The sequence below is a fragment of the Clavelina lepadiformis genome, chromosome 2 (assembly GCF_947623445.1).
Source record: "Clavelina lepadiformis chromosome 2, kaClaLepa1.1, whole genome shotgun sequence".
Lineage (NCBI taxonomy): Eukaryota > Metazoa > Chordata > Ascidiacea > Aplousobranchia > Clavelinidae > Clavelina > Clavelina lepadiformis.
The window spans coordinates 218,485-246,043 of NC_135241.1; the positions used below are offsets into that span (position 1 = coordinate 218,485).

Below are 27,559 nucleotides of genomic sequence, written 5' to 3' on the forward strand. Positions count from 1 at the left end.
ATGTTCTGGGAAGCTTATATCTTGTGAGTAATGCAAACATAGTTACTGAGGTCAAACAAATTTAATGTTTGTTTCACTGTCAATTTGCTATTTGTCATATATCTATACGTCATGACTTCAATTTGCAGCCTAACTTAGTACAGTACAGCAGTAATCACTAATCAAGACTGCATTTTTTGTCGATATTGGGGAACATATTACCCGCGCACAACCAGGCTGAAATCTCAACCGAGCAAACTAATTCGCGTCTCGGCCTCAATATATCATATGTTCGCCGTGGTTTTGTATTTCTGTCTAGTTTCTTCTGATGCTACTCAACTGGAACTTGAGGAAGTACGGCAAAAAAGTCTTCCACAAGGAAATATATCGGAAGTAGTGGGTCGTATTCGCGCAATTTTGTTCCGAAACTGATATGGAAATTGGTCAACCGCGCATTACAAAAGTACGTAATTTATGAAAGTAAGTGGCCGGCCGCCGTTTACCAAGGTAATAAAATACCAATTGTGTAACCGGCTAGCCATTTACCGAAGTAGCTTTTCCAAATTCGGAAGACAGCAGATGAAATGGACGCTGCCAACTAAAATAACCTTCTAATAACCTTCGTAAGTTACATCACTATCGTCTGACTGCAGGCCAACGATCCAATTTTTGCAAGAAGGGGACTTCACACGCCTTTAAATAATATACATGTATATTTTGCCTGCAGACATAAGCCACACAAAGTATATATGTGTATAAGTTGGCTATATAAGGGTTGTTGAGCTGTTGCTGGTACACTACTGCAGCTAACTTGATAATATTTTATTGGCGAATAACATGTGCCGAAGCACAGGCGTCACTTGACGTAGAGAGAAGTCTCAAAACATCGTCTTTATGCTTCTTGTCACAAGACGAGTGCGAAATGTGAACAGGGAATGAAGAGAAAAAAACAATAATTCTTTGAGCAAATATAGGTGGTGGACCGAATAAGTGAGCCTAAATATAAACTGCGACTCCAATTCTAAAACATAAGGCACAAAAAAAATTTCGATTCTTTCCGCGATTTATTGGAAAATCCCGCCCTTCGTGACCGACCAAGTGCTGAACGTTCTGCAGGTAAAGTCAATAGACAGCTTCTATTTCAAACGGCAAACATTATGACGTAGAAACTTTAAGCCTTTTACTTCACGCTTCGCTGATTTTGGAACAACACGCGGTGTGGTGTTAACAAACCTGTTTTTTTCGACCGAATAGCTTGTGTGTGAGATTGAGGTTACTTGGGCGCAATAACAAGAGCAGGGCCAACCTATGGTTGTTGACGTCTCACTTTGCAGAGAAGGTTTTTCCATCGATAAAAGACGATGATTCCTCAAATCACTTTAAACAACGGTGCAAAGATGCCCGTTCTCGCGCTTGGCACGTCAAAGATGTGTGGAGACGAAGTGCATGGCGCAATAGCAGCGGCGATAGACAGCGGGTACCGCCATATTGACTGCGCGCATGTGTACGGGAATGAAAAGCAGGTTGGGGAGGCGATACAGGCCAAGATCAACGATGGAAGTGTGACGAGAGAAGAACTTTTCATTACAGGAAAACTTTGGAGCTCTTTCAATCGGCCAGAACACATGGAGAAGGCGATAGATCGGTCCCTCAGGAACATGCAGATGGAATATTTCGACCTGTACCTCATCCACTGGCCCATCACACTCGTTCACTGCGGATTTGAGAAGCTGATCCCGCTTGACTAAACCGGAAAAAAGATAATTGACAAAGATGCCCAGATAGCACGTCGCTCGAGGGCCGACGTCGAGCCGCTAGCTTGCTTTTGGCGGCCCACAAACGATAATCGCTGAAGGGCCAACTTCGTTTTGTCCAGCGGGCCTAGGTCGGGTAGGGAGCAACAAAATCTTTGTCGGACCTCGGTCGGCGAGTTAGCTACGATCTCCTACGAGCCGACTTTGGGCCTACCAACAATCACTAACACACAGGGTTTTTATGCAGTTCAGCAAAAAGTTTATTTTTTCAAATTTGAAAGTTCTACCAGCAAACACAATATTTTATTATAATCACTATCATCATCCGCTATCATCACTTGTAGAAGATGAGTCGAAATTCATGAAATACAATTGTCTGTGCGTGGCTTCATCTTTCCGCTCTTTATCTAAAACATTTTTGTAATGAACTATATTGCATAATGTTTCTTTACTATCTACAAAATTAAAAATGCAAAGTAAAACGTTCTGCAATACATGATATGAACATCACACACGCATGCCACACAGCTTACCCATTTTGTTCTTCATTCTTTTTAGCCGTCCCCCTTCCCTATCACTAGCATTTTTTAACCATTTCTTGATCTCGCAGATACTCTCTGCTTCCTTAATACCCGATTTCTTGGCAGCATCTAAAGTATAATGACATAAAAACAAAATATTGGAGTAAACATCATCGACAGATAGGCCTAATAGTAAATAACACTCACAATACATCTTAAAACAATTAAGAAGCGGTAAGCAACCTAAAAAATCAAAACATGACTTAGCAAAACCATCAACACTCAATTTTGACTTATTCACCTATAACAGCTTTTGCGAGTTGTGATGAATGCATTCCTGTCTTATGACCCTTTCCCATCCAATTACAATTGGTTGCCAGTTCACAGGTCAACAATTTGCTCAACATCATGCTGATAACATCTTTTGCTGTTATGCCACCTATTGTTTCTAGATAGGAAATCTGAAAAAAATCCTGATAAGAATCAATTGTTTGGCGGCATTATGTTACTGGTTACATGTCATGCTTTTACATGGAAGCATTATCAAAGTTGAAAAAAATGTCAACGTAGTCCCCCATAGCAATTAGATAAAAGAGATGAAAATACTCAATATTCATGTTATTATTTAATTATCAGTAACTTGCATATTAACCTACATGTTGCACTTACAGAAACATGCGCTTGTGATTTCTCTGCTAGCAGTGATTCCACCCTATCAAAATCCTCAAATGAATCTATCGGCAAGTTGAAGTGTTCCACCGAAGAAGTGGACGGTATCTGCCCTTCCACAAATTGGCGATGAAGAGACTGGAGCATTACACTGTTTTGTTTTACTTGTCCCTAAATTCTTTCAAGTAAGAGAATAGTAGATGGTCTCTCACTGTTCAAATATTTGCGCAACATCACCAAGAGCTTGTGACACATGATAATTGGTAGCCCACCAAAGAGTTTTACAAAACCACTTTTACTTTACTCCTTTTTACATGCAATTATTCCGGGAAAATTTATTTAGTTCTGTACAACTTAAACTTACCGTTCTGTGGGCAATTGATGTGACGCACTTGCCTGTACATCAGTTTCTTGAGAAGTCACAGAACTGCAAAAAACATGAAGTGTGTATTGTTAGTATTAAATACATCATTTAGTGAAATACGCATGTTATAATGGTCTGATACGGGCACGACAAATAAAGATTGCAGTTAGTACAGTACTGGAAATATTGCATGTCAAATTTGTTTACCTTGCAACTAAAATGGGTGTTGAAAAAGAAGTATTTGCACTGCCAAAACAAAGAAATTGGTAGCATAGCTTATCACTTCTACTTGAAGATAAAATACTTTCATTTTTTTACCTTGAACATTAATGTAAAGATTGATAACTTTTATATGTAGCCCATAACTTATTTAAAAAATTACATATTATTTATAATAACAGCAATATCGAGAATAATGTATACCTTCTTTCCTGGGTGTTAGGCATTTCTGGAACAACAGGTGGTGGTGTTGAATGTTGTAAAAACAATTTTTTCCTTTTGGGTTTGGATTGGTCTGATTCCCAGTGGTTACTGCAGTAAATATGTTCACTAATGTGCAAATCACTACTTTAGACAGTCATAACATGTATAATAATAATTAATCAGGTAATTTATCAAGCATTTGCACTTTGTTTATTTCATCATCCAAGGTCAATTCTGTTTACTTTACCTGGCATCATTGTCAGAATTTGAATCTTCAAGTCGAGATGGAGGTCGAATTCTGATAAAAAATATGTATATGTTTTTGTTTCAACAAAATATTTGAAAAATGTGCGAGTTTGAATACTTCATTACAAATAAATTATGTAATTGTAATTGTACGTTGGTCTGAATTATCATTAACATCAAAGTCAATGTTCTGCGAAACAGAACGATTACCGGTACATGTAGATATTGCAGATATACTTTCTGTAGTACTATTTGATTGTAATACAGCAACCGGATCCGATCTTTCTTCATCGCTTTGCTGGAAAAATATGTTATGCCGTTCAGCTCGTGCTGCAGCATGCCGACGCAGGGTTCTATCGGAAACTATACTGGTATGCATGTTTTGTGCTGAAGCCATGGTTAACCTAAAAACATGACACTTTTATTAGTCAAACTAGAAACTATTATACATTACAAGTGCAAAATTACACACCTTAATTCTATTTTACACAAGTTCCAGAGAGACTCAAAATACACATGAGGGGGCTTTTTTATCCTCCGTCTAAAATACATGTTTCGCTCATGATAAAGTTACAAAACTTGGCAGTCTTGGACACCTAGCCTAGGTTTATTATTGGACCTCTTCAGATATTGACTTTGCTTGCATGACTTAGTACGTATTTCTTTCTTATAGGGCACATTTTATTTCGAGATTTTGCCTCATTCGAAATTTGGTGGATGTCTTTTATATGCCAAATGGTTTGAAATATAGGCTATACTTTTGTTGAATATTGATTTATAATCCTGAAACGGAAAACAACCTGCCTTAAGCAAATGACGCAGCAGTAGGCCTAGTCGAAAAACACACGTACTAAGCTACGTGACTAAGGCCATTAGCCTATACCAAACTCTTTACGTAGCCTAGCGTGCAGACAGACGCACATTAACCAATCAACGAGTCTCGTGCATGTGTATGTTTTATGATAAGATCTAATCCAACTACAATTGGTACATATAACATTTGGATTTGTATCAAATCTCTAACCACTTATCAGCAGCAATACTATATAATAAACCGAACTATGGTTTAAAATCCACCAGAAAACAATTTTTGCCTGCCTTCATATCTTTTAAATGTTACATCCTCAATCCAAACTATTGTATCGTACTATATCCTATCTCATTGTTCAAACTAGACGGCGACAATCAAACTTGCTGACGACCATAGCCTCAAAGCAGAAAAAAACATTAAAATGATATCGATTTGATAACTTAGAAATAAATGTTTATTTAATTGTTAAACAAAAACTCAGAATAAACAAAGAAGTATAATACGTATTATATTCAAAATATCTGAATAAAAAAAGCCAGGGGTGTTATTACTATAGGAATTACTATAATTATTATAATTGTTAGTTTGTTACCAACATTTAGTGATAAAACCTTTCCGACTGTTACGAACCTCATTAAATAATAACATTTATATTTTAAAAATATTAAATAAAACTAAGTTATGTATGTTTAATCATTATTTTGTTCTAAACGGTTTTATGGCATCATCTAACATCACTAATGGACCTCCGTCGGCCCGACAAAGATCTTTTGGACAGCGTAAAAACACCGTGTCTAGCTTGCTACCCATTAGCGGCAGAGGAGCTACAATCGCTATAGCGAGAATAGCTCGTTGTAGTTGTCGGACCGACAACTACGTGCTATCTGGGTGCTAACTACGTCAAAACCTGGAAGGCGATGAAATACTTTGTGAAGTCAGGGAAGGCGCGAGCTGTCGGCGTCTCTAATTTCAATTCCATCCAGATTTCGCGCTTGCTTCGTGAAAGTGACGTGATCCCAGCTGTCAATCAAATAGAAGTTCACCCCTATCTGAACCAGGAAAAGCTAATCGCGTTTTGTCGCGATCGCGAAGTTATCGTCACCGGTTACTGTTGCATCGGATCACGTGACCGACCATCTGTGCTCGCTTCCTGGATAAATCTTTTGGAAGATGACGTCATGGTAAAGTTAGCTGCGAAATACGGTAAATCCCCTGCTCAAATCGCGCTTCGATTCGGCGTATAGCGTGGAATTGGGGTTGTTGCCAAGAGCGTCACTCCGTCGCGACTTCTGGAGAACACAAAAATATTCGACTTTGAGTTGAGTGAGGAGGACATGACCGCGCTGATGGAGCTCGACCGCGATTTCAAGATCATGAGTTACTTCTCGACAGACAATCCCGCCTATGATCCATATCGCGCTAATTATCGGGAGGATGACGAAGGACTTCCTGTTCTATTACTGCTCGACCTTTAACCCAATTATACCGCCTTGTTGTTGGTCATATTATTTTCTCTCAATAAATTTTACATAAAGCCTTTCGTTGTGAACCTGAAATTATAAAAAAAAACTTCGCGCTATGAGCTGTGTATCGTTCATTCATTCATTCGAGTCTTTTACTCAAACATTTGTCGAAAATAAGCTCACAACGTCGCGCACAATCGATTTATCAACGCAAATTGCTTTCGTCGAGGTTCTTTCTTAATCCCCCCTCGTTGCGTTGAGGACAAGGTCGCGAAGAGAGCGCGCGAGGTCGTTTGTGATTGAAAAGGCGAAATTTAATTGCTCGGCCATCGATCCAAGCAATACCATCGTAGCAACCGCTGACCCGGGACATTCAATATAATCGCTCCATGCTCGATTTCGCTGATTAGTTTCCAGGCTGAGGCGAGCAGAGAGTGTTCAGGCTGGAGCTTGAGGTAGAAATGAAACAACTCTGATGTCGGTTTTCTGCTTCCAACATGCTGAGGCACTGGTTGATAATGAAATTCATGTAAGAAAACGGAAAATGCAAGATTTCGAAAGAAAAGAGTCAGTAGTTATCGCGAACGGATCTTTCAAGAAAACTGTAACTCAGTTAACTGTTGAATACCTTTAACTTCGATCAATAGATTGTTGGCGTTGGTATATATGGCGACCTTGTCTCAAAGCAGACTTTTTAATATTACAAACCTCAAATCCAGGCTTCGAGCAGACGAATTAATTTGGACAGCTATTTTTAGCGGCCCACTGGGGTTGCCTTCGTTAACGATCGATTTTAGCTGTTTAGCTACGTCATACGTAGATATGGTTTAGTCTGTTTCGTTTTGCTTTAGATTAATGTTGGTTGACACAACATTTATTCTTGATTTAACTTAACGAAAATCAGCTTAAAACATTAGGAAATTTATTTGAAACTAAAAATAATGACTCGATGGATAGAAATGATAAAATCATGAAACGTCATCATTCGTAAGATCAAAGCATAAAGGCAGCGCCAAAGTGTTTTAAAGTTTTTGTGTTTGATTGGAGGCGTTTGTAATAGGCTAGTTCATTTCAAGGAAAGGATAAATAACCTATTGCGCTATAAAACTGGACCTATGGTCGATATCTTTCGAGATCTTTGTAGCAGGCTATAATAGCTTTCCATTACGGTAATGCAATTTCTGAAAGAAGTTAAAAAGTTTGACAGTTTTAAATTTTTTAGAATAGAATAGGGTTACAGGTCATTGCCATCTGTCTGGCAATTTGTGAGAAGAATTTAGCGCAAAGCTCATTTTCGCAGGTAAGTTCCGTTGCTCAGCATCATATTTTAATATAAAGGGAAGACATGAATAAAGCATCAACAGAACAATTTCATTTTACAAAATATACGGCAACAGCAAAATCGAAATGTATCGTTTCAAGTTTTTTGGACATTTTTGAAGGCATGGGTCAATTTTCCGCATTAACAAGAAAATTAACGTACGCACAACATTTGCATGATTAGAATTGTTATTTCCCTGTTTGAATTATTATTGCACCGTTATTGTTGTTGCGTTATTAAAGGGAGAAACTCATCTCAAACTCACCATGCCCTTTTATAAGCAGCTTACGACGATCGTAGTATGCTAAATAATAGTCGTATAGCATAACCGAAACTCACCTTTATAAAAATGTTAATATATAAAAAAGCTTAGAAATACAAGTACTTAAAATCTTTACTGTACTCTGTTCAAGTACTTAAAATGTTTTCAATTTTTTCTGTTGTTTACATATCTGGTATATTTTCAGATTTACTTTTTGAATTTTGAAGGAGAAAATGCAGAATTTAGTATTTACTGTAGTAGTAGTTTTTATACAATTTTTTCTTTCTAACTTTATCTTACCAATCTAGTCCATGAAAAACAATTAAGATAAGATTGACACGTTAATGAATGCAAATTGCATCGTACATACTATTCTAAACTTTCTCTAAACACTGACTTGCTTGGCTTTGCATGACCCATCGATTTTTATGGTTTATTATTTAACGCGCCATCGGGTGTGATTTCGCTGCAGCGAAAACAGCGTAAGCTGGTGGAAATTTCCGTAGCTTAGTCACGACTTGCGTGACTCGTTCACTCATTCGGTTGCTTGAAAGTTGTTTGATGATATTTTGCGATTTTTGATATTTAGCAATCATGGCTGACAATGACAAGCGCGTGGAAGAGGTAAGATTTATGAAAATGCATCAATCATTTGTTGTCATTTTCGCAAATTATGTGATTGCCTAAATTAAACCTAGGCCTATTTCGATATTAGCCTGCCGCAATCATGCTTATATTGTTGGTCTCCAGATCGTGAGTTTTCTTAATGTATTTGCTCCATTACGACTCGTGGCTTACAATTGTTTGCGTTTTATTTTGTGCGACTTCTGTTTAATTATTCTTAAACCCTCCCTCACAGCGTAATCCAAAAGCACCCGACTGGAAAGTAGGGAAAGTTTTCGACAAGAAATCGTTCGTACCAAAACGCAAATTTTGGCGTGATGCCGTCATTGGCGTGCACTAAAACCTCAATTCTTTGTTATTTTTTTATAAATTGGCATTCAAACAACTAGCTTTTCGTTGCTTATTTAAATCGTCGTTAAAATAAGAAAGTTGGGCGTGCATGTTGATGAATCTCTTGTGTGCAGGTGCCACAGTTCCCACTATGGCAAACGCATTGACATTGATATTTGTTTTGCAAACGAAAATCTAAATCCTGTTTGAATTCCGATCTACTCTTTTGGCTTGCAGTTCACTTTTTTGTGGCTTATGTTTGAGAATAAATATGTTGGGCCTAGTGTACAAGTGCAAGTGCACAACCACACGATGCCTTTGTATACTAGACCCTAGCTACTTAAATTGTGACGTTATCTGGTTGTGCACAAGTTCAAGTTTGTATGCTAGGCTAGACCCAATATTTCATCTTACTTTGTTGTCCATGTATTTAATCAGGTAAGTCAGATTTAAGTTAAAATCTTTGTAAGGTTATTACTTTGCTTGAGTATAGCAACGTGTGTAAGTTAACCATTTTGCAGAGAAATCTTCTGTGTGGCAAGCATGGACAAACAAGTTTGCCGATTTTAATTTGTTGACAAACATTTTGTTCTATGCTCATAGCTTGCGTGCAGCTTGGCAAAGTAACATGAATGAGTGCGGAATTAACTCGATACTAAAGAAACCAAATTAGATTAAGTATAAAATTTAATGCCAGTGGTGGTTCAATCTATTTCACCTTGTATCTAAGCATTTTATATTGTAACCAGTTAAATTGAACCACAGTAAAAGAGAGTTAATAAGCTCCTGTTGTGGATATAATATGTAGCGACATGAGCAAACATGTCGATGGTATTTCATGTAGAAGCTCGCTCGTTTTGATGACTAGAACTTTTGGATGAGTTAAAGTAATTTAATCGGTCACTTCAGTAATTGATTTCAAATAACTGACTTGGTTAAACTGCCAAAGTATGTTTGGTTTATGAAGTGAGGTCCACTTATCTGTGTATTGTTAAGAATATCTTTGAAAATCAGTGATAAAACATTTGGATAAAAACACAAAACTTTTCACTGTAAATTAAGCTCTGAGTTCATCTTTCATTTGTGCACAATAACAATGATTGAGTTTGCAAAAAGTCCAGACAAACTTCCAGCAAAGCCGGCAAGTATTTCTTGTTTGGAGTGGTTGGGATAAATGGGCCTATAAAATCAGAAAAAGTAAATGGAACAAATAACAATAATGATGAAATCAAAAGCGATGTAAGTGAAATTTTTTTTCTTTGTGGAATTGTGTTTGAAGGCGAACCCCAAAGCGGGCCACAAAGCGATGATCTTCTATTTTTATTGAGTTGTTGTTTTATCGTGATTCTCCTGTCTTGGTGCTGATGATGTCATGCAGGAAAATGTTGTTGTCAGGATTTTGGAAAAATGCCGAAGCTTTTTGATCAATGAAATTGTCTTCAGTGATGATTGTTATTGCTGGGAGTTGATTTGTATTTTAATTTTATTTGTTTGGATAAAATTGTTAACAGCCACATAAGAATAATGCTCTTTATCATATTAAGGTATTTCTGTACTGTTCAATTATTGATAAGCCTTTTTCAAATTTTTGTACCACCTGTTGGCTTGAAACACTAATTGCCAGTGTATTCATCAAGTTCTCTTAACAAGGGGTAATTTTGAAGCAAATCATTTGTGTGTGATATTCAAAACATATGCGTAGAAAGTGAGCACCATTAAATTAACATTGATGTATTGATAAGGTCACATGAATCGACTAAGGCTAATGCAATTTCAAAACACAAAAATGAAAATTAGTTAATTCCGGTATAAGTGGCTGGTTTTGAGAGTTTGTTATTTTCCAGTTGTGTCAAGTTGAAAACATGAAAGATGTTTTCGGTTATTTAAGCAGTGGAATGAAGAAGGCTGCGGCTGCTTTATGCGAGGGGAAACCCCCTGCAGATTGGCCGTTCCCCAAAAATCTGTCTGAGCCCATCGCCTCGCGCAGACCCGCTTTTGTTGCCACGTGACCTTTGATGACTAATAAAACCGCTTTATTTTGGCATCGACACCTCTTTGTGAGTTAACATTTGTGCTGCGTTGCTTCCGCCGCGGAGCGCGTTATGTAAATTTCCACTCCTGCTTTAACTCACGGCGCACTAGATGACGTCATTATACTGTAGCTTTTCGCCGTTGCAGGTCACGTGACAAGTTCGTGGCCGCCCATGCCTGCAGCTGGTGGTAGTAAACCGCTTTATCGGCATCGCGGGAGTCCATTGAGACAAGAATTAAACCAAGTTGTTCCGTGATCGCTCATGATTTTGATCTCCCTGTAGCTCTGCCAAATGCCAGTTCCTCTAAAGCTGACTATTTCAAAGCGCGATACTTGTTCTAAGGCGATTATGCCGTGTCAGTTGCCGTGTACAGGATTTTCCTCAAATAAATAGTTTTAGCCTGAGGCGGTGATGCAATGTCACCTTCATTACGCTCGTATCTAGGTCGTTGTTTGCGTCATGTTCTGCCCCGATCTGATAATGACGAAGCAGCAGGTTGTTTGTCTTTCAACAAAACCCGACTCGTGCTGGAATTTTCAATCTGCTTGGTCAATTCTCGAACACCTTTTCAATTATGACGTATGCTATGCTGGCGACAACGTGTTGATTTGAATGCAGTGATCTTGACCCTGCTTGACCCTGCTTGCCTCATCGTAATGTTATGTCCATGCTGTCAAATTATGCGATGTTTATGCAGCTTCCGTCGTTGTAACGAGGTTGTAGTTAACATTTACCGCGCCTTAACCCCAGCGACGTGACGCTTATTCCTGTGCGATAACATGCCAACGAGCATTTGTCTTTATCTGTTGTAGCAGCGTTCAGCGCCATGTTTCGTTCCACAGGAACGATAGCGGATGTTAACGATGCCAAAGTATCTTTGGACGCCGGAAGTGACGATGCCAAGGTGACCCATAACGGATGTGATATTTCCTGTATTGAATTTGAAATTTTGAAAAATGTGAAGTGACTGAATTTTTGCTAAAAAAGTCGTCTTGCGCAAGGCATCCTTGATTATAACCCAACAACCACATTGAGAATGTAACCTTTCACACGTCATTTACAGGGAGCGGAATGCTTTTATTGCTTTTCCAGATTGATGTCGTCTTAATCGAATTGTTATCACAGAACGCAGAAGTTCGCGTAGAGGCTGTAAGTGCGTCCAGTAGCCTCAGTTAGCACCAATTCATTGCCGGCCGCGTCACGCCCTTCGTTGTGGTCACGCTCTGTGACCATGAAACTTCACCTAATTGTTACGTGGTGTCATCTTACAATCATTATTAAAGCAAGCGTTTGCTTCTGTTAAGCGCAGATGTGTCGTTAATTGTTCATTATTGCCCAGTACCGGGTTTTATGATAGAAATAATCACTAAATGTCATGTGGACAGCTATAAATTTAAATTTCATCCAAGCATTGTTTGCTCGAAACAAATATTTGTTCTCTTCATGGCCAACCTTATTTCGCTTCAGCTTGAATAGCTTCATTTCGCAATACTGGTCAAGGTGGCAAACTTTCTTGCCACTGAGGCATTTGCGTGTGTGATATATCCGTGGACTTGCATTTATAGTTCAAACTAACCAGTGACGTCATAATCGATAAGAAAAGATTGCGCCCGGCTGTGGGAGGACTCGGCATCGATTTTCTGGGAACTTTTTTATTGAGTTGCTTGTTCGCTAATAATGGAAATTTCCGTTCGTGCTTTTCAGTGCCGGTGAACGCTCTGTCGACCGCGTAGAAGCGGCAACAGCGGTTATGGTCCCTGTGCATGTTTACTTATGTATTGTAAAATTGTTGAACACGCTCGCCAGTCAAACCAGATGTCAATCAAACTCCAATGCAAGACGGACAAGTCGGTGAAGTTCAGCTTTTCAGGCATTGAACTTGGTGGTTATTGCGATGACGTCAGAGCACGGTTGTATCGCGCAGTAGATCTTTGTAACAAAGTGATATCAGTGACCTTGATATCAGCGATGCAGTTTCCGTTCGCAAACAAAGCGGTGATTTGCCGATATAGTCGTGTTTCACGCAGCCTGAATGTCAACTGCATTTATGCGGCGGGATTAAGTGAGATTAAGCTCGTAGCAGCGGAATTTGAGGCGTTTGTGGCGAAATAATTGATTATATGAATGATTCATCTTGAAAATATTTCTTGAGGTTTAGACTTTTTTGTTTTCACTTCTGCCATAAGACCACGTCGTTAATCCCGTTCCTCGCAGTGCTTAATCTAGATTTACGACTACATCCAACTCGGCCAGGTTATAGCCGGTAGCTAGGTGGTACCTTTATGTGTTCTTCGCCAGTCCTCGACCATGCCGGCAAGGGCGTATTGCGTAACATGGACCTCGGTTAATAATTAACCATCGGTTGCCGGTTTAACGACTGTCAGCGCGTCGGTGCAGACGAATCGTGCGAAGCGTAGTAAGCATTGCTTCGATTCAATCTGATGCTGGGCAACCTCTCTTCACGAATAGACCTATGACGTCATCGTTGCCGTATCCAGATCGAGAATTTTAATCGCGCATATGTTGCGGTGACCTTCAATCGTCTCGATCGATGTGATTGCAACGAAGCCTGGTTGTTTGTCCAGGATTTCTCGTGACCTAGATACACGGTCCTTGCCGTTGTGTTTGTCCAATCGATCCAAATATCCAGTTGAGCCTCCATTTCATGCAATGCTCACCACACACCGTTGTCTGTGGCAGGATAAATACAACAACTGGGCCGGCATTTCCCGTGCAACTGCGACTTTGCACGAGCCGTGGTAGTGACGCTTTGGTGCCAGAAGTAGTTGGTAGTGAGCACAGTGGATGGTCCCCAGAGAATTGTTTGTGAAAATTATTTGTTAAGGTTGCTCTAATTCTACCCACAACCTGATTAAATTGATAGAACTCTGTTTTAGCTGAGAAGGGCATTGAGTTTGTTTCAGGGTCACTTGGTTTTCTTGCAACTAGGTCGGTCGTTTTGTTCATTAATTGATGTCTACAAAGCGTTTATTTCATAAAATGTCAGCTGTTGTAGAATACTGACATTGTTGAATCTTACATCTTGGTTGTAGCAGTGGTTGCTGGTGAATTAATTGTTTGCGACAGCATTAGAAGCACGAGCTACCCTAGGAATTTTATTGAATTATTCATGTTGAGATAAAACATGGGTTTCATTATGATGTCACAATCAATTTTGTTGAAGCTCAGATGATCCGTCTCATTTCTGTGAAACTTTGAAATAAATACAAGGCCGAGCTTCTAATCTTTGACTTGTTGTTGCAGACGGCTTTTCAGGAGCCGGCACCAGGAGAAACTGACGTTTTAGTGAAAGGAGGCAACAAAGACAACAAGATGGGCAAGAAGAAGGGGAAGAAGGAGAAGAAGGACATGGATGATCTGAAGAAAGAGCTGGAGATGGATGAGCATAAGATCCCAATGGAGGAGCTCCTCATCAGACTCAACACAAACTTGGAGAAGGTGCTCCCATTGACGTGGTAAACTCATGATGTTCTCTGCTCAGATTTTACAACTGCTATGTACTGCAGGGTCTCACCAAGCAGCAGGCCGCCGAATATTTGGAGCGTGACGGCCCTAACTGTCTCACTCCGCCCAAAACTACCCCGGAATGGATCAAGTTTTGCAAGAATTTATTTGGAGGTTTCTCCACTCTTCTCTGGATTGGGGCCATTCTGTGCTTCTTTGCTTATGGTTTGGAATCAGCTTCAACTGGCAACGCAAACAGAGACAATGTATGATGTCTATGGCTGTGTGGCTAGAGCTTAATATTCCGATGTCTAATCATTTTGTTTCTGTGGCGCAGCTTTATCTGGGGATTGTGTTGGCTGCCGTTGTCATCATCACCGGATGTTTCCAGTATTACCAGGAATCGAAGAGCTCCAAGATCATGGAATCTTTCAAGAACATGGTGCCACAGGTGAGTCCACAAACTCAATGCATTAATCATCATTGGCTTCATATCACAACTTCATTCCTTCTCGCAGCATGCCCTTGTGATTCGAGATGGAGAAAAATCGCAGATTCTTGCAGAAAATCTCGTCCTGGGAGACATCGTAGAGGTGAAGGGCGGAGACAGAATCCCGGCTGATCTAAGAATTATCTCTGCATCTTCGATGAAGGTCGGTAGCATTCATCATCACACCACAGAGTGGTTTTAAAGTAACGTGGGTTGTTTCTCACCCAGGTTGACAACTCATCACTGACGGGGGAGTCAGAGCCACAATCTCGCTCGCCAGAATGCACCAACAGCAACCCAGTTGAAACCAGAAACATTGCCTTCTTCTCGACCAACTGCGTTGAAGGTAAGATCTGGAGGAAACATATAAAGAGGAAGATCGAGGGAATTTAAATTGAGTTTGTTCAGGGTCAGGACGAGGTGTGATGATCAGAGGAGGAGATAACACAGTGATGGGGAGAATAGCCTCCCTCGCTTCAGGACTCGAGACAGGGTTGACTCCACTTGCACGCGAAGTTCACAATTTTGTCAAGATTGTATCAAGTGAGAGGCAGAAAGTGAATTTGAACTCGGTCAGGGGCAGTTCAAGGTCAAGGTTTTATTGAAAGAAGCAAGCAAGCACGAAGAAGTTGAGACAGAAAAGGTCGAAGATCGTAGAAGTTGAAGGACATAGAAATAAAATCTGCTGACGATTTCAGGTTCCGCTCGTGGTATTGTCATCAAGTGCGGTGACGACACGGTGATGGGACGTATCGCATCCCTTGCATCCGGACTGGAAGTCGGTGACACCCCCATAGCTCGTGAGGTCGAACATTTTATCCACATCATCTCAGGTTTGTTTTCTTTCATGGAGGGAGCTTGGAAGCATGTCCAGGTTGCCTAGCAACCGAAGCTTGATGAGGATATTGCTTGTGGTGCTGCTTATAATTTGCTTTCAAATAACCTTGCAATTATCCACCTATTGCTGTGATTTGCAAATTGCTATCTAAGTTGCACACGGCATGAACTAACATTGTCAAAGCCTTCGTTTTCCATGGAAGGTTGTTGAGACTTAGTTGGATTGAGATGAGGGCAGGTGTGAGGGGAAGGATGCTTATGTCAGGCAGGAACAGTTCAATCTAGTTTCTGCCCTGGTTTGGTTTGAATTTTAATTTGTAAATATTTCAAAGACGACTCACGAGCATTAACTGAGCCTCCGTGTAGGTTCCGCGCGGGGCGTCATTATTATGTGCGGAGACGACACCGTCATGGGCCGCATCGCCAACCTTGCGTCGGGATTGTCCACCGGGCAAACTCCGATAGCTCGAGAAGTTGAACATTTTATTCACGTTATCTCAGGTTTAGAGATTTCTGTTTGTTGCCTTCCCCCCCATGCGTCGTGTCTGATGTTTCGAAGTAAAGTTCACCACATATTCGAGTGCTTAGAGCAAGTTTTGTGCAAAAATTATCCATGGACGTTTTTCCTTGCAAATACCCATCTTATGTCTCGTGTCTATTTGCTGTGCTTGTGACCGTAACATTAATTTGCTACTTTCTGTGTAAATGTCGTCTTAAGCCGCTTGACTTTGCTATGACTTCTGGTTATTCATTAACCCTGTTAATAATTAATCTACTTTAAATGGAATCACCCTTGCACTGCTACCTGCTCATTGCTGTTTGTTTGAGCAGATTAGTTCCACGAAAAGTATTTCTTCTCGATCATCCATGTTAGCATGCTCTCTAACATATGGTGTTATCATTTCAGCTAATCCATGACATGTATTATGTGCTGCATGCCAGATTGTACAAATTGAATCTTGTAGTTGCTTTGATTTTGTGGTGAAACTTGTCGTAACAGCTTTAATTACGACAGCTCAGTAATTTTGGACTATTTTTAAACATTGTCTTTAATTTCATTTGAAGTAGTTTGCATGAACTGACTCATTCAAGTTTTGATTGTTTACAAAATGTTTGAATTTACCTGATTAAATTAATCATTAAATTCAGTTTATTGCAAATGCCATATTCTTTTGAGTATGGCACACTTACTGTGATTTCTATGGCAGGTGTGGCTGTCTTTCTCGGAGTCACCTTTTTCATCATCTCCCTTGTTCTCCATTACTCCCCACTCGAAGCAACGGTCTTCCTCATCGGGATCATCGTCGCAAATGTGCCTGAAGGTCTGCTGGCCACCGTCACCGTGAGTATGATGTCCATTGTTCAATTCCTCGAATGTCTGCTCATGGTCAATCACTGGATGTCTGTTGCCAAATATTTATACATTTGGGATAATTTTTCAGGTTTGTCTGACGTTGACGGCCAAGCGAATGGCGAGGAAGAATTGTCTGGTCAAGAACTTGGAAGCCGTGGAAACACTCGGCTCAACTTCAACCATCTGCTCGGACAAGACGGGAACTCTGACACAGAATCGAATGACGGTCGCGCATATGTGGTTCGACAACGAGGTCGTTGAGGCCGACACCACTGAGGACCAGTCAGGTTGGTCGGTTGTCAACTTATTCCACGACAATTCCAGATCTTTTGCTTAATCTTGTTATTTTTGTGATGAAAGGAACAACGTTCAACACGAAGTCCGAGACTTGGGTGGCGCTGTCCAGAGTGGCCACTCTCTGCAACCGAGCCCAGTTCTTGCAGGGAGAGGAGAGCAAACCTGTGCTTAAGAGGAACACAGCCGGTGCGTGGATTGTCAACTGGATGCTTTTCATACTCGAATCTTCGTAATCGATAACTTGTCCACTAGGTGATGCTTCCGAGTCTGCCCTTTTGAAGTGTGTCGAACTTTCTCTCGGAGATGTTGAGAAACGTCGAAAGAGGAACGCAAAGATTTGTGAGATTCCATTCAACTCAATGAACAAATACCAGGTGATGATGATCGTGGTCTCACATGTCCAGTGATATCAAGAGGAAAGCGACCCGTCGATAAATGTTATGATGTTTCTATGACATGTGCTGATTGTTGTGTTCAGGTGTCGATCCATGAAACAGAAGACAAAGATGATCCTCGCTACCTCTTGGTGATGAAGGGAGCTCCGGAAAGAATCCTCGATCGATGCGACAAGATCATGAACAATGGCCAAGCTGAGAAGATGACACAAGAGTGGAGAGATGACTTTGAATCCGCGTACGCTGAACTTGGAGGACTCGGAGAAAGAGTTCTTGGTGAGTTACAACTTACATCTTCAAATTATTATCAACGATTCTAACCTCATATTTCTCCAGGATTTTGCCACGAGTATCTTCCCACCGACACCTTTCCCCCAGGATATGAGTTTGATTCCGATGACGTCAACTTTCCTCTGGAAAACCTCACATTTGTTGGTTTGATGTCTATGATTGATCCTCCACGTGCAGCCGTGCCCGATGCTGTTGGAAAGTGCAGGAGCGCTGGAATTAAGGTGCAAAGTTTTGGCAAATTATGTCAGTGGTTGGTGTCCATGTTTGGTGAAGGCATTATGAGATGTATATGATGTCATAATCCGTCTTCAGGTTATCATGGTTACCGGAGATCATCCAATCACAGCGAAGGCGATTGCGAAGGGAGTTGGGATTATTTCTGAAGGCAACGACACTGTCGATGACATCGCAGCCCGACTCAACATCCCCATTGACCAGGTCAACCCACGGTAGGTGAAGGCAGCTCCGTGCAGTCAATGACGTCGCGCGCTCATCGTTGTTGTCGTCCCTAGAGACGCAAAGGCCTGCGTGGTGCACGGATCGATGCTAAACTCCATGAGCGAGGAGGACCTGGACCAGATCGTGAGGAATCACACCGAGATCGTGTTCGCTCGAACCTCCCCGCAGCAGAAGCTGATCATCGTGGAGAGCTGCCAACGACAGGGAGCGATCGTGGCTGTCACTGGAGACGGAGTCAATGACTCCCCCGCTCTCAAGAGAGCTGACATCGGCGTTGCCATGGGAATCGCCGGAAGTGACGTGTCCAAGCAAGCCGCCGACATGATCCTGCTCGATGACAATTTTGCTTCGATCGTCACCGGAGTTGAGGAAGGTGAGGTCACGACCTCTGAACTTCCTTGACTTGTTGTTTAATGACGTCATAATGACTTTCTTTCCCCAGGTCGTCTGATCTTCGACAACTTGAAGAAGTCGATCGCGTACACGTTGACGTCCAACATCCCTGAGATCACTCCCTTCCTCATCTTCATCATCGCCGACATCCCCCTCCCCCTTGGCACCGTCACCATCCTCTGCATCGATCTCGGGACAGATCTGGTGGGTTCTCGATTCCGCCGCTCGTCGCTGTTGTTTCATACAGTAATTATGATGTCATTGTGTCGTAGTTGCCGGCCATCTCACTCGCATACGAGCAAGCCGAGAGTGACATCATGAAACGTCAGCCTCGTGACCCGGTCCGAGACAGACTCGTCAATGAGAGGTTGATCTCGCTCGCATATGGACAGATTGGTAAGATTTCCATGAAGTCGTAAGAATGAGGAAATCTCTGGTCCATGTTTGAATTTAAGTTGTAGATGTTAGATGTCTATTAAATTAAAGAGGGTTGTTGAGTTGTTGCTGACGGCGACTCTGCATCCAAGCCCAATGATGAAGAGTCTCATCTGTGCAGGTATGCTGCAGGCATTGGCGGGATTTGTCAATTATTTTGTCATAATGATGATGAATGGCTTCAAGCCGAACGATCTCCTCGGAATGCGAGTTCAATGGGACGACAAATCCCAGGGTGCAGTCGTGGATTCCTACGGCCAGGAGTGGGTAGGTGCCACGCCACGATGCTTCTGCTCGGTGTATGTGATGTTTATTGTCTTGCTTGCCTCTGCAGAGCTACGGACAGCGTAAGGTGGTGGAGTACACGTGTCACACCGCTTTCTTTGCCTCCATCGTCATCGTGCAGTGGGCTGACCTCCTCATCAGTAAGACTCGTCGTCTCTCTCTCTTCCAGCAGGGCATGAGGTGATCCTCGCTTTCTGACCACTCGGTGGCACTCCAACTCTGATCCTAATTCAATGTTTTTCTTCCAGAAACAAAGTCCTGATCGCTGGATTGTTCGAGGAGACCGCCCTTGCCACGTTCCTCTCCTACTGCCCCGGGATGGATGCCGCTCTCAGGATGTTCCCCATGGAGTGGGAGTACTGGCTCGTCCCGATGCCGTTCTCGCTCATCATCTGGGTCTATGACGAGTGCCGCAAGCTCTGCATCCGGAAGTATCCTGGAGGTGAGATCCTGACTCAAGTGAGCTTTATCTTCTTAACTTCAACTCACAATTTGTATGCTGTCCAGGTTGGGCCGAGAGGGAGACTTACTATTAACTTCAAGCATCTCCCCTTCCCCCCCATGTTGGTACGACGCACACACACTTCACATGCACATCGTGCATTACACACGCAAATTTCCGATCCAGGTTAATTACTTGTTGTGCGAAATTAATGAAATTTTTTAACTCGCAGAGAATCGAAACATAGAAATGTTTTTATTAGTGCTCTGCATTTTCTTCTCGGTGTCATGATTAATTTGTTGCAAAATTTTTTATAAAATTCTATAAGATGTTTATGTTGTTTGCCATGTGACTACTTCCTATACTACTAACAAAATGGTGCATTGATCGGCCTTGTGCCAATTACGTCATTACCTGCATTATTTATTAATTTTAAAAGACATATTCTCTAATTGCTGCATTAATCTTGTTTAATTGAAGACCTTGCCGGCGTCATTGCCGTCTGTGTGATGTTGTTGTGCTGTCGTATTCTTCGGTTGCAGTTTGTTTGTTAGAAAAATGTTCCTGGACCTGAAATAAAACACATCTGTGTACATGGCTGTGTGACCCAGCGAGTAATGTGTGATTGAGTTATAATTATCTTGTGAAAAATCTGCACCTTCTCATTTTGCAAAGTGCGCGCAGTGGTTTGCTAGTCGTGTGTGTGTGCGTGTGTAGGTATCTTGTTTTAACTATCGCAATTTTTGATGTTTTTCGCCGACATTCAGTAGTTTCATCCCACTGCGACAAAGACCACTCGGTAATTATTTTAGCTTCACCTGCATTTTATGACGTTGTCAGTTGTCGTTAAATTGGAAATATTTGAATAAAACGAGTCCGCCATGACGATGGAAAGAAACTTGTGTTGCTGAGTTCGTGGTCTGTTGAAGTCACTCAGTAGCAGGCGGTTGATGCTGCGATATATCAGTTGCAGTGCACACAAAGCGCTTCCTTATAACGATGCGCTCACGCGTTAACTTATGGGCTGACGATGCCTTATTATGAAGTAACAATGATTTGACTTCCTGGTTCATAGACGGAAGTTTTTAAGGAGAATTCGAGGCCTGGTATAATCATATTAAAGCTTTCTAGAAAACTTACACGATTTAAGGACATAGTGTGCGATATGTTTGTTCTCTGATGTAAAATTTATTTCTTTGCTCGGTTCTAAATTCCATTCGTTGCTTGAGAACTCTTTCGCTTTTCATATTTCTATGCATTAATTTCTATTCGAAGTCAAAACAGCTTCAAATGATTTGCTTTCTTGGTTTAACTGTGAATGAATGAAACGTTCTTGCTCGGGAGTGATATGTGTGATGTAATAATGTGCAGGATGCGAACAGGAAATGACATCATAGCATGTGACTATCGGCCGGCTAATAATGTTTTGACTAAAAGAGGACTTAAAGCATAATAAGCAGCGTGAGCCCAGGTTACTACAAGGCTCATAGTTAGTCAGTTGTGAGAGGTTCAACAGTAGCTGTCATGGCCGAAGGCGGCGTCTACCAGAGCACCCAGTTAAATGGAGAACCGGATCGCATCGAAGAAGTTGAAGTTGTTCAACCGCAGCAAAATGGAAAAAATAAACAAGGGAAGAAAACAATGGACGACCTTAAGAAGGAAGTGTCAATGGTCTGTTGCATTAATTCTGGAATTAATTTGTTTAACTTATTGTTGTAACGATGAGGATAATTGATGAGTTTTGTTTCATGTTCAGGACGAACACAAGATAAGTATCGAAGAACTTTGTCAAAGATTGCAGGTTGACCCCAGTCAGGTGTGCATTGAAGTTGAAGTTGATTGGAACTAAAACAAAGCTAGAATGCCTATTTGGGTCTAGTGTAGAAGTGCACGACCAGATGACGTCATAATTTGAATAGCTGGGGTCTGGTATACAAAGGCATCCTGTGGTTGTGCACTTCAGCCTTAGACTCGCATTTTCAGCAAAACTTGTGGTGTTGTTGTGTATTGGTTTATAATAATTTCAAATTAACTTTTAGGGGCATTCATCCGCCAAAGCTGATGAACTTCTTGAAAAATACGGCCCGAATGCACTGACACCCCCTAAAACAACACCTGCTTGGATCAAATTTGCAAAAATCTTGTTCGGTGGGTTTGCTACCTTGCTGTGGACGGGAGCACTTCTCTGTTTTATTGCTTACGGCATCGACGCTTCTCAAAACCCAGGCACAGCATCAACCGATAATGTGAGAAGCTCGCACCACTGCAGGTCATTGAAATAAACTTCTGTTGCTCATTGTTGTGTTGACTCAGGTCTACCTTGGACTTGCGCTGGCAGTTGTTGTCATCATCACCGGCGTCTTTCAATATTACCAGGAGGCAAAAAGCTCAAAAATAATGGAATCTTTCAAGAACATGGTGCCACAGGTGAGTAGTTGATAATATTGAACTACATCAATGCAAAATGAACACAAGATAAGCTCTGTTTTATGGATTTAGTAAATTGTCGATTTGATTTGTCAACTCATGTTGTCATTCATAACTTTTGATTTTAAAATGCTTCCTACTGCTGGCATAGCAAGCTTTAGTCCTCCGCAACGGCGAGAAAACTTCTGTGATGGCCGAGAACATAGTTTTGGGGGATGTTGTTGAGGTGAAGGGAGGGGACAAGATTCCAGCAGACCTTCGAATAATATCTGCGCAAGGGATGAAGGTTTGTGGGAAGTTTTGTTGATAAACCTGCTCATTTTTCAAGGATTCCTATGTTTGATGATGTTTGATGTTTGTGACAGATTTTGACCAATCTCTGGAATACCGGGTTTCTAGCATTTGAATGAAATGATTTGATTCAGTTAAGTTTGATTTTTCTGGCAGGTTGATAACTCATCACTGACTGGGGAGTCAGAGCCTCAGAGTCGAGGAATAGAATTTAGTCACGAAAATCCGCTCGAGACGAAAAACATTGCCTTCTTCTCAACAAATTGTGTCGAAGGTAAAACATTTTTCACGTGACCACCTCATGGTTAGGTTACCACTTGACATACTTCCAGGATCAGCTCAAGGAATCGTGATAAGATGCGGAGACAACACGGTGATGGGGAGGATTGCATCCCTTACATCCGGACTCTCCAGTGGGAAGACTCCGATTGCTCGAGAAATAGGATATTTCATCAACATCATTACAGCGGTGGCCGTCTTCCTGGGAGCAACGTTCTTCATCGTTGCGATCGCTCTTCAATATTACTGGCTGCGGGCTATCATCTTCCTCATCGGGATCATCGTGGCAAACGTCCCCGAAGGATTGCTTGCCACTGTTACGGTGAGAAATATTGACAACTTATTATTGCACTGAAGTTTATAAGATTGAAAGTTTATGAAATTAAAAATTGAGACAAAATCATTGAAGGAGTTCAAAGTTAAATTTAAAAATGAAATCAGACAATTTCCATGGTCTTGTGATTTTTCCTCGGGATTAAACCACCCCATTCGTCAAGGATTAGCTCATAGGAAAGAAAAAAAGGAATGCACGGATTACCCATTCGAATGGGCTGAAAGGAATAATTCCATCTTTTAAAGTAATTGTTGAAAGGCTAATCGTGTTCGAATGAGTAATTCATTTTATATGAAATGAGTAATCCATTTTCAACAGCTATGGCTGGTCATTGTACGGTGAAGGCTACTGCTGTACATTATTGACATCTATAGGCTGTTGTGTTGATACGAACTACAGTATAGTACAGTGTGATTACTGGTTAGTTTAGCATATAGCATAGGTTTATCTGTGCAAATGGCATTGGTACTGCAGTTACAACCGTTGGAATGGCCTTGCACAAAGTATTAACGGATACTGCATCATAGACTGCTTACAGGCTATCTATATAAGGCTTGTAGGCATTAGAATAGCCGTATGCGACAAAATGGATTACTCATTCCAACACGATTAGCCTTACAACAATTACTTTAAAAGATGAAATTATTCCTTTCAGCCCATACGAATGGCTAAATCCGTGCATTCCTTTTTCCCTTTCCTATGGGCTAATCCTTGACGAATGGGCTGATTAAACCATCAGTCTGCAAGTATCAGTCAAAATAAATCATGTGACTTTTCACATTTTCAGGTTTGTCTGACGTTGACAGCCAAGCGAATGGCAAAAAAGAATTGTCTGGTCAAGAACTTGGAAGCCGTGGAAACTCTCGGCTCAACTTCAACCATCTGCTCGGACAAGACGGGAACTCTGACACAGAATCGAATGACGGTCGCGCATATGTGGTTCGACAACGAGGTCGTTGAGGCTGACACCACTGAGGACCAGTCAGGTTGGTCGGTTGGTGATTTTATGTCGCAACAAACATCGGAACATGGTTTAACAATGACCTCTCACCAGGTGGAAGCTCGGAAGTTAAATGTGCAACTTGGGACTCACTCTCCAGGGTGGCTCTGCTCTGCAACCGCGCCACCTTCCTCCCCAACCAATCACAGATCCCGGTGCTGAAGAGGAACACTGCAGGTCAGCTTCGAGGTTAAGTTTCTATGGAGGTCAATATCTTGGCTCAACCTTGAACTTGACTTTGATCCAGGTGATGCGTCTGAGTCTGCTCTGCTCAAGTACGTCGAACTCTCTCTCGGCAAAGTGGAAGAAAGGAGGAAGAAGAACGCGAAAGTCGCAGAGATTCCATTCAACTCCACCAACAAGTACCAGGTGAGGATGGCAAGAAACTAATCCCAGGAAAGCGACTCGTCGATAAATGTTATGATGTTTCTATGACATGTGCTGATTGTTGTGTTCAGGTGTCGGTCCATGAAACGGAAGACAAAGATGATCCTCGCTACCTCTTGGTGATGAAGGGAGCTCCGGAAAGAATCCTCGATCGATGCGACAAGATCGTGAACAATGGCCAAGTTGAGAAGATGACACAAGAGTGGAGAGATGACTTTGAATCCGCGTACGCTGAACTTGGAGGACTCGGAGAAAGAGTTCTTGGTGAGTTACAACTTACATCTTCAAAATATCAACGATTCTAACCTCGTAATTCTCCAGGATTTTGCCACGAGTATCTTCCCACCGACACCTTCCCCCCAGGTTACCAGTTTGATTCCGATGACGTCAACTTTCCTCTGGAAAACCTCACATTTGTTGGTTTGATGTCTATGATTGATCCTCCACGTGCAGCCGTGCCCGATGCTGTTGGAAAGTGCAGGAGCGCTGGAATTAAGGTGCAAAGTTTTGGCAGATTGTTTCAGTGGTTGGTGTCCATGTTTGGTGAAGGCATTATGAGATGTATATGATGTCATAATGCGTCTTCAGGTTATCATGGTTACCGGAGATCATCCAATCACAGCGAAGGCGATTGCGAAGGGAGTTGGAATTATCTCGGACGGGAATGAGACGATTGAGGAGAAAGCGGAACGACTTAACATTCCCGTCGCCGACATTGACCCCAAGTACGTCATAATTACCCATTATGCGCATAAAATGCTCTTCCTGCGTAATTAGTTTCAAATTATTACTTACAAACCTCAAATACTTTGACGTCACAATTTGCTATAGAGACGTCAAAGCTTGCGTCATCCACGGTTCGAGGTTGATTGACATGAGCAGCGACCAGCTCGACGATATATTACGTCATCACAATGAGATCGTGTTCGCGCGTACGTCACCGCAGCAGAAGCTAATCATCGTGGAAGGCTGCCAGAGACTGGTGAGGTCAACTGTGATGACGTAATGACATTCCGTCTAATCTCGACTTTTCCTTTCAGGGAGCGATCGTGGCTGTCACTGGAGACGGAGTCAATGACTCACCCGCTCTCAAGAGAGCTGACATCGGCGTTGCCATGGGAATCGCCGGAAGTGACGTGTCCAAGCAAGCCGCCGACATGATCCTGCTCGATGACAATTTTGCTTCCATCGTCACCGGAGTTGAGGAAGGTGAGGTCACGACCTCTGAACTTCCTTTGTCCTGTTGTTTAATGACGTCATAATGACTTTCTTTCCCCAGGTCGTCTGATCTTCGACAACTTGAAGAAGTCGATCGCGTACACGTTGACGTCCAACATCCCTGAGATCACTCCCTTCCTCATCTTCATCGCTGCGGGGATTCCCCTCCCCCTTGGCACCATCACCATCCTGTTCATCGACCTCGGCACAGATCTGGTGAGTTCACCACATTCTCAAGTCAAGTCTCATATAAGTCGCTTTATCTAACCACCCCCCGTGTCTAGTGGCCCGCCATTTCCTTCGCGTATGAACGCGCCGAGAGTGACATCATGAAACGTCAACCACGTGACCCGGTGAAGGACAAACTTGTCAACGAGAGGTTGATCTCTCTGGCCTATGGACAGATCGGTACTATGATTTATTGCTTATATCTCTATCGACGGCATGACTTATTACCGTATGTCGCCATCCAGGTATGCTGCAGGCGTTGGCGGGATTCTTCACCTACTTCCTGGTGATGATGGAGAACGGCTTCCGACCGGAGCGGTTGTTCGGGATCAGGGTGGAGTGGGAGGACGTCACCAATAACGCGGTGATCGACTCCTACGGACAGGAATGGGTGAGACCTTTGACCTTTGATCCCGGCACCATGTTGCTGATGATGACGTCATGTTGTTCTGTGCGTCCTCAGACTTATGAGGGTCGGAAGATCCTGGAGTACACTTCGAACAGCGCCTTCTTCGTCTCGATCGTCATTGTCCAGTGGGCTGACCTCATAATCAGCAAGACCCGGCGACTTTCCATCTTCCAGCAGGGAATGAAGTCAGCTCGATTATGTTATTTCTATTGTTCATGACCACAATGGTTACGATGACGTCACTGATGTGCATTGTTACAGGAACAAAGTGTTGATCGGGGGCCTCTATGAGGAGACGCTGCTGGCGACTTTCCTCGTTTACTGCCCCGGGCTCGACATCGCGCTCAAGTTCTACCCCCTCGAGTGGCAGTGGTGGCTGGCCCCGATGCCTTTCTCGCTCATCATCTGGCTCTATGACGAGGGGAGGAGACTCCTTTTAAGGAGATATCCCGGAGGTGCGGAACGACCCTCTTCCGCTGTCTTGTTACATCACACATACGTCACAATGTTTTTACTTTGCAGGTTGGGTAGAGAAAGAAACGTATTACTGATGTTGTGGAACTCCCCAACCCCACCACGTGCTAAGAAGTTTACTTTGTAGATTATTTCGTCATAAAGCTCCTGAAATGTCTCAATCTCGTCTCTAAACTGAAGTGGCTTTTTCTATGATTTCTATCCGGTCCCATTCACTCGTGTCAGTGTTAATGTTGGCATTTGTGCAAAATTTCATCTTCTTTTTGCTCTTGCATCGCTGCACTTCTATGATGTCATAATCTTGCTACGTTCCCATGCACTTGAGCCATTGACGTCATTCGCTATAATCCAGAAATGATTTCAATTACCGCACCAAATTGACTGTTTCCTCATAAAGTCCATTGTTGTGATTTCGTTTTCCTAACCCCCATAAAAATTTATATTTATGAGAAATCTCGTAACTTTTGCGTTCGTCACCCTATTATGACGTAGCATGACTGAACAATCCTTTGCTTTCTTTTGTGTTTGCGCTGAACGTTTCTTTTGATTAAAACCAGAATCTCTAGAAA

At 42.0% G+C, this 27,559-nt stretch overlaps 4 protein-coding genes and 2 pseudogenes across 10 annotated transcripts; 4 read left to right on the forward strand and 2 right to left on the reverse strand.

Moving 5' to 3' along the window:
- The first annotated feature begins 1,207 nt into the window (after positions 1 to 1,207).
- On the forward strand, positions 1,208 to 6,304 carry LOC143445438 (aldo-keto reductase 1B pseudogene; annotated as a pseudogene). Its single transcript, XR_013113823.1, has 2 exons — positions 1,208 to 1,753; positions 5,657 to 6,304. The product of XR_013113823.1 is annotated as an aldo-keto reductase 1B pseudogene (transcript).
- LOC143445441 (uncharacterized) lies at positions 1,771 to 2,734 on the reverse strand. Its single transcript, XM_076944543.1, has 3 exons — positions 2,556 to 2,734; positions 2,267 to 2,383; positions 1,771 to 2,140 (listed from the first exon to the last, which is right to left on the reverse strand). The coding sequence occupies exons 1-3, from the start codon at positions 2,662 to 2,664 to the stop codon at positions 2,055 to 2,057; spliced, it is 312 nt and encodes a 103-aa protein (XP_076800658.1). The 5' UTR covers positions 2,665 to 2,734; the 3' UTR covers positions 1,771 to 2,054.
- On the reverse strand, positions 2,932 to 5,648 carry LOC143445439 (uncharacterized). Of its 3 annotated transcripts, XM_076944541.1 has the most exons (7): positions 4,429 to 5,648; positions 4,167 to 4,360; positions 3,958 to 4,008; positions 3,711 to 3,818; positions 3,495 to 3,533; positions 3,288 to 3,350; positions 2,932 to 3,134 (listed from the first exon to the last, which is right to left on the reverse strand). In XM_076944541.1, the coding sequence occupies exons 2-7, from the start codon at positions 4,172 to 4,174 to the stop codon at positions 3,095 to 3,097; spliced, it is 309 nt and encodes a 102-aa protein (XP_076800656.1). In that variant the 5' UTR covers positions 4,175 to 4,360; positions 4,429 to 5,648; the 3' UTR covers positions 2,932 to 3,094. The 3 variants fall into 3 exon arrangements, 2 of the variants coding, with proteins under 2 accessions (XP_076800656.1, XP_076800657.1); XM_076944542.1 differs by having other exon boundaries at positions 4,167 to 5,648; XR_013113824.1 differs by lacking the exons at positions 2,932 to 3,134; positions 3,288 to 3,350 and having other exon boundaries at positions 3,711 to 4,008.
- Positions 5,685 to 6,242, forward strand: LOC143446514 (aldo-keto reductase family 1 member B1 pseudogene; annotated as a pseudogene).
- A 1,132-nt stretch (positions 6,305 to 7,436) lies between the features above and the next one.
- LOC143446588 (sodium/potassium-transporting ATPase subunit alpha-1-like) lies at positions 7,437 to 20,841 on the forward strand. 4 transcript variants are annotated; one of them, XM_076946294.1, is made up of 21 exons: positions 7,437 to 7,530; positions 14,065 to 14,259; positions 14,328 to 14,531; positions 14,603 to 14,716; positions 14,784 to 14,918; positions 14,984 to 15,101; positions 15,454 to 15,588; positions 16,801 to 16,934; positions 17,035 to 17,233; positions 17,307 to 17,429; positions 17,496 to 17,617; positions 17,722 to 17,914; positions 17,975 to 18,150; positions 18,242 to 18,378; positions 18,442 to 18,761; positions 18,831 to 18,985; positions 19,054 to 19,177; positions 19,338 to 19,483; positions 19,551 to 19,681; positions 19,750 to 19,943; positions 20,009 to 20,841. In XM_076946294.1, exons 2-21 carry the CDS (start codon positions 14,134 to 14,136, stop codon positions 20,035 to 20,037), a joined length of 3,015 nt encoding a protein of 1,004 aa, XP_076802409.1. In that variant the 5' UTR covers positions 7,437 to 7,530; positions 14,065 to 14,133; the 3' UTR covers positions 20,038 to 20,841. The 4 variants fall into 4 exon arrangements, with proteins under 4 accessions (XP_076802409.1, XP_076802406.1, XP_076802407.1 ...); XM_076946291.1 differs by lacking the exons at positions 7,437 to 7,530; positions 15,454 to 15,588 and adding exons at positions 8,276 to 8,437; positions 15,164 to 15,298; XM_076946292.1 differs by lacking the exons at positions 7,437 to 7,530; positions 15,454 to 15,588 and adding exons at positions 8,276 to 8,437; positions 15,959 to 16,093.
- A 416-nt stretch (positions 20,842 to 21,257) lies between these two features.
- LOC143446589 (sodium/potassium-transporting ATPase subunit alpha-3-like) lies at positions 21,258 to 27,559 on the forward strand. The gene is made up of 21 exons (XM_076946295.1): positions 21,258 to 21,614; positions 21,700 to 21,759; positions 21,983 to 22,189; positions 22,257 to 22,370; positions 22,522 to 22,656; positions 22,818 to 22,935; positions 22,994 to 23,262; positions 24,062 to 24,260; positions 24,329 to 24,451; positions 24,522 to 24,643; positions 24,733 to 24,925; positions 24,983 to 25,158; positions 25,250 to 25,386; positions 25,493 to 25,643; positions 25,702 to 25,870; positions 25,941 to 26,095; positions 26,164 to 26,287; positions 26,353 to 26,498; positions 26,571 to 26,701; positions 26,778 to 26,971; positions 27,039 to 27,559. Exons 1-21 carry the CDS (start codon positions 21,468 to 21,470, stop codon positions 27,065 to 27,067), a joined length of 3,099 nt encoding a protein of 1,032 aa, XP_076802410.1. The 5' UTR covers positions 21,258 to 21,467; the 3' UTR covers positions 27,068 to 27,559.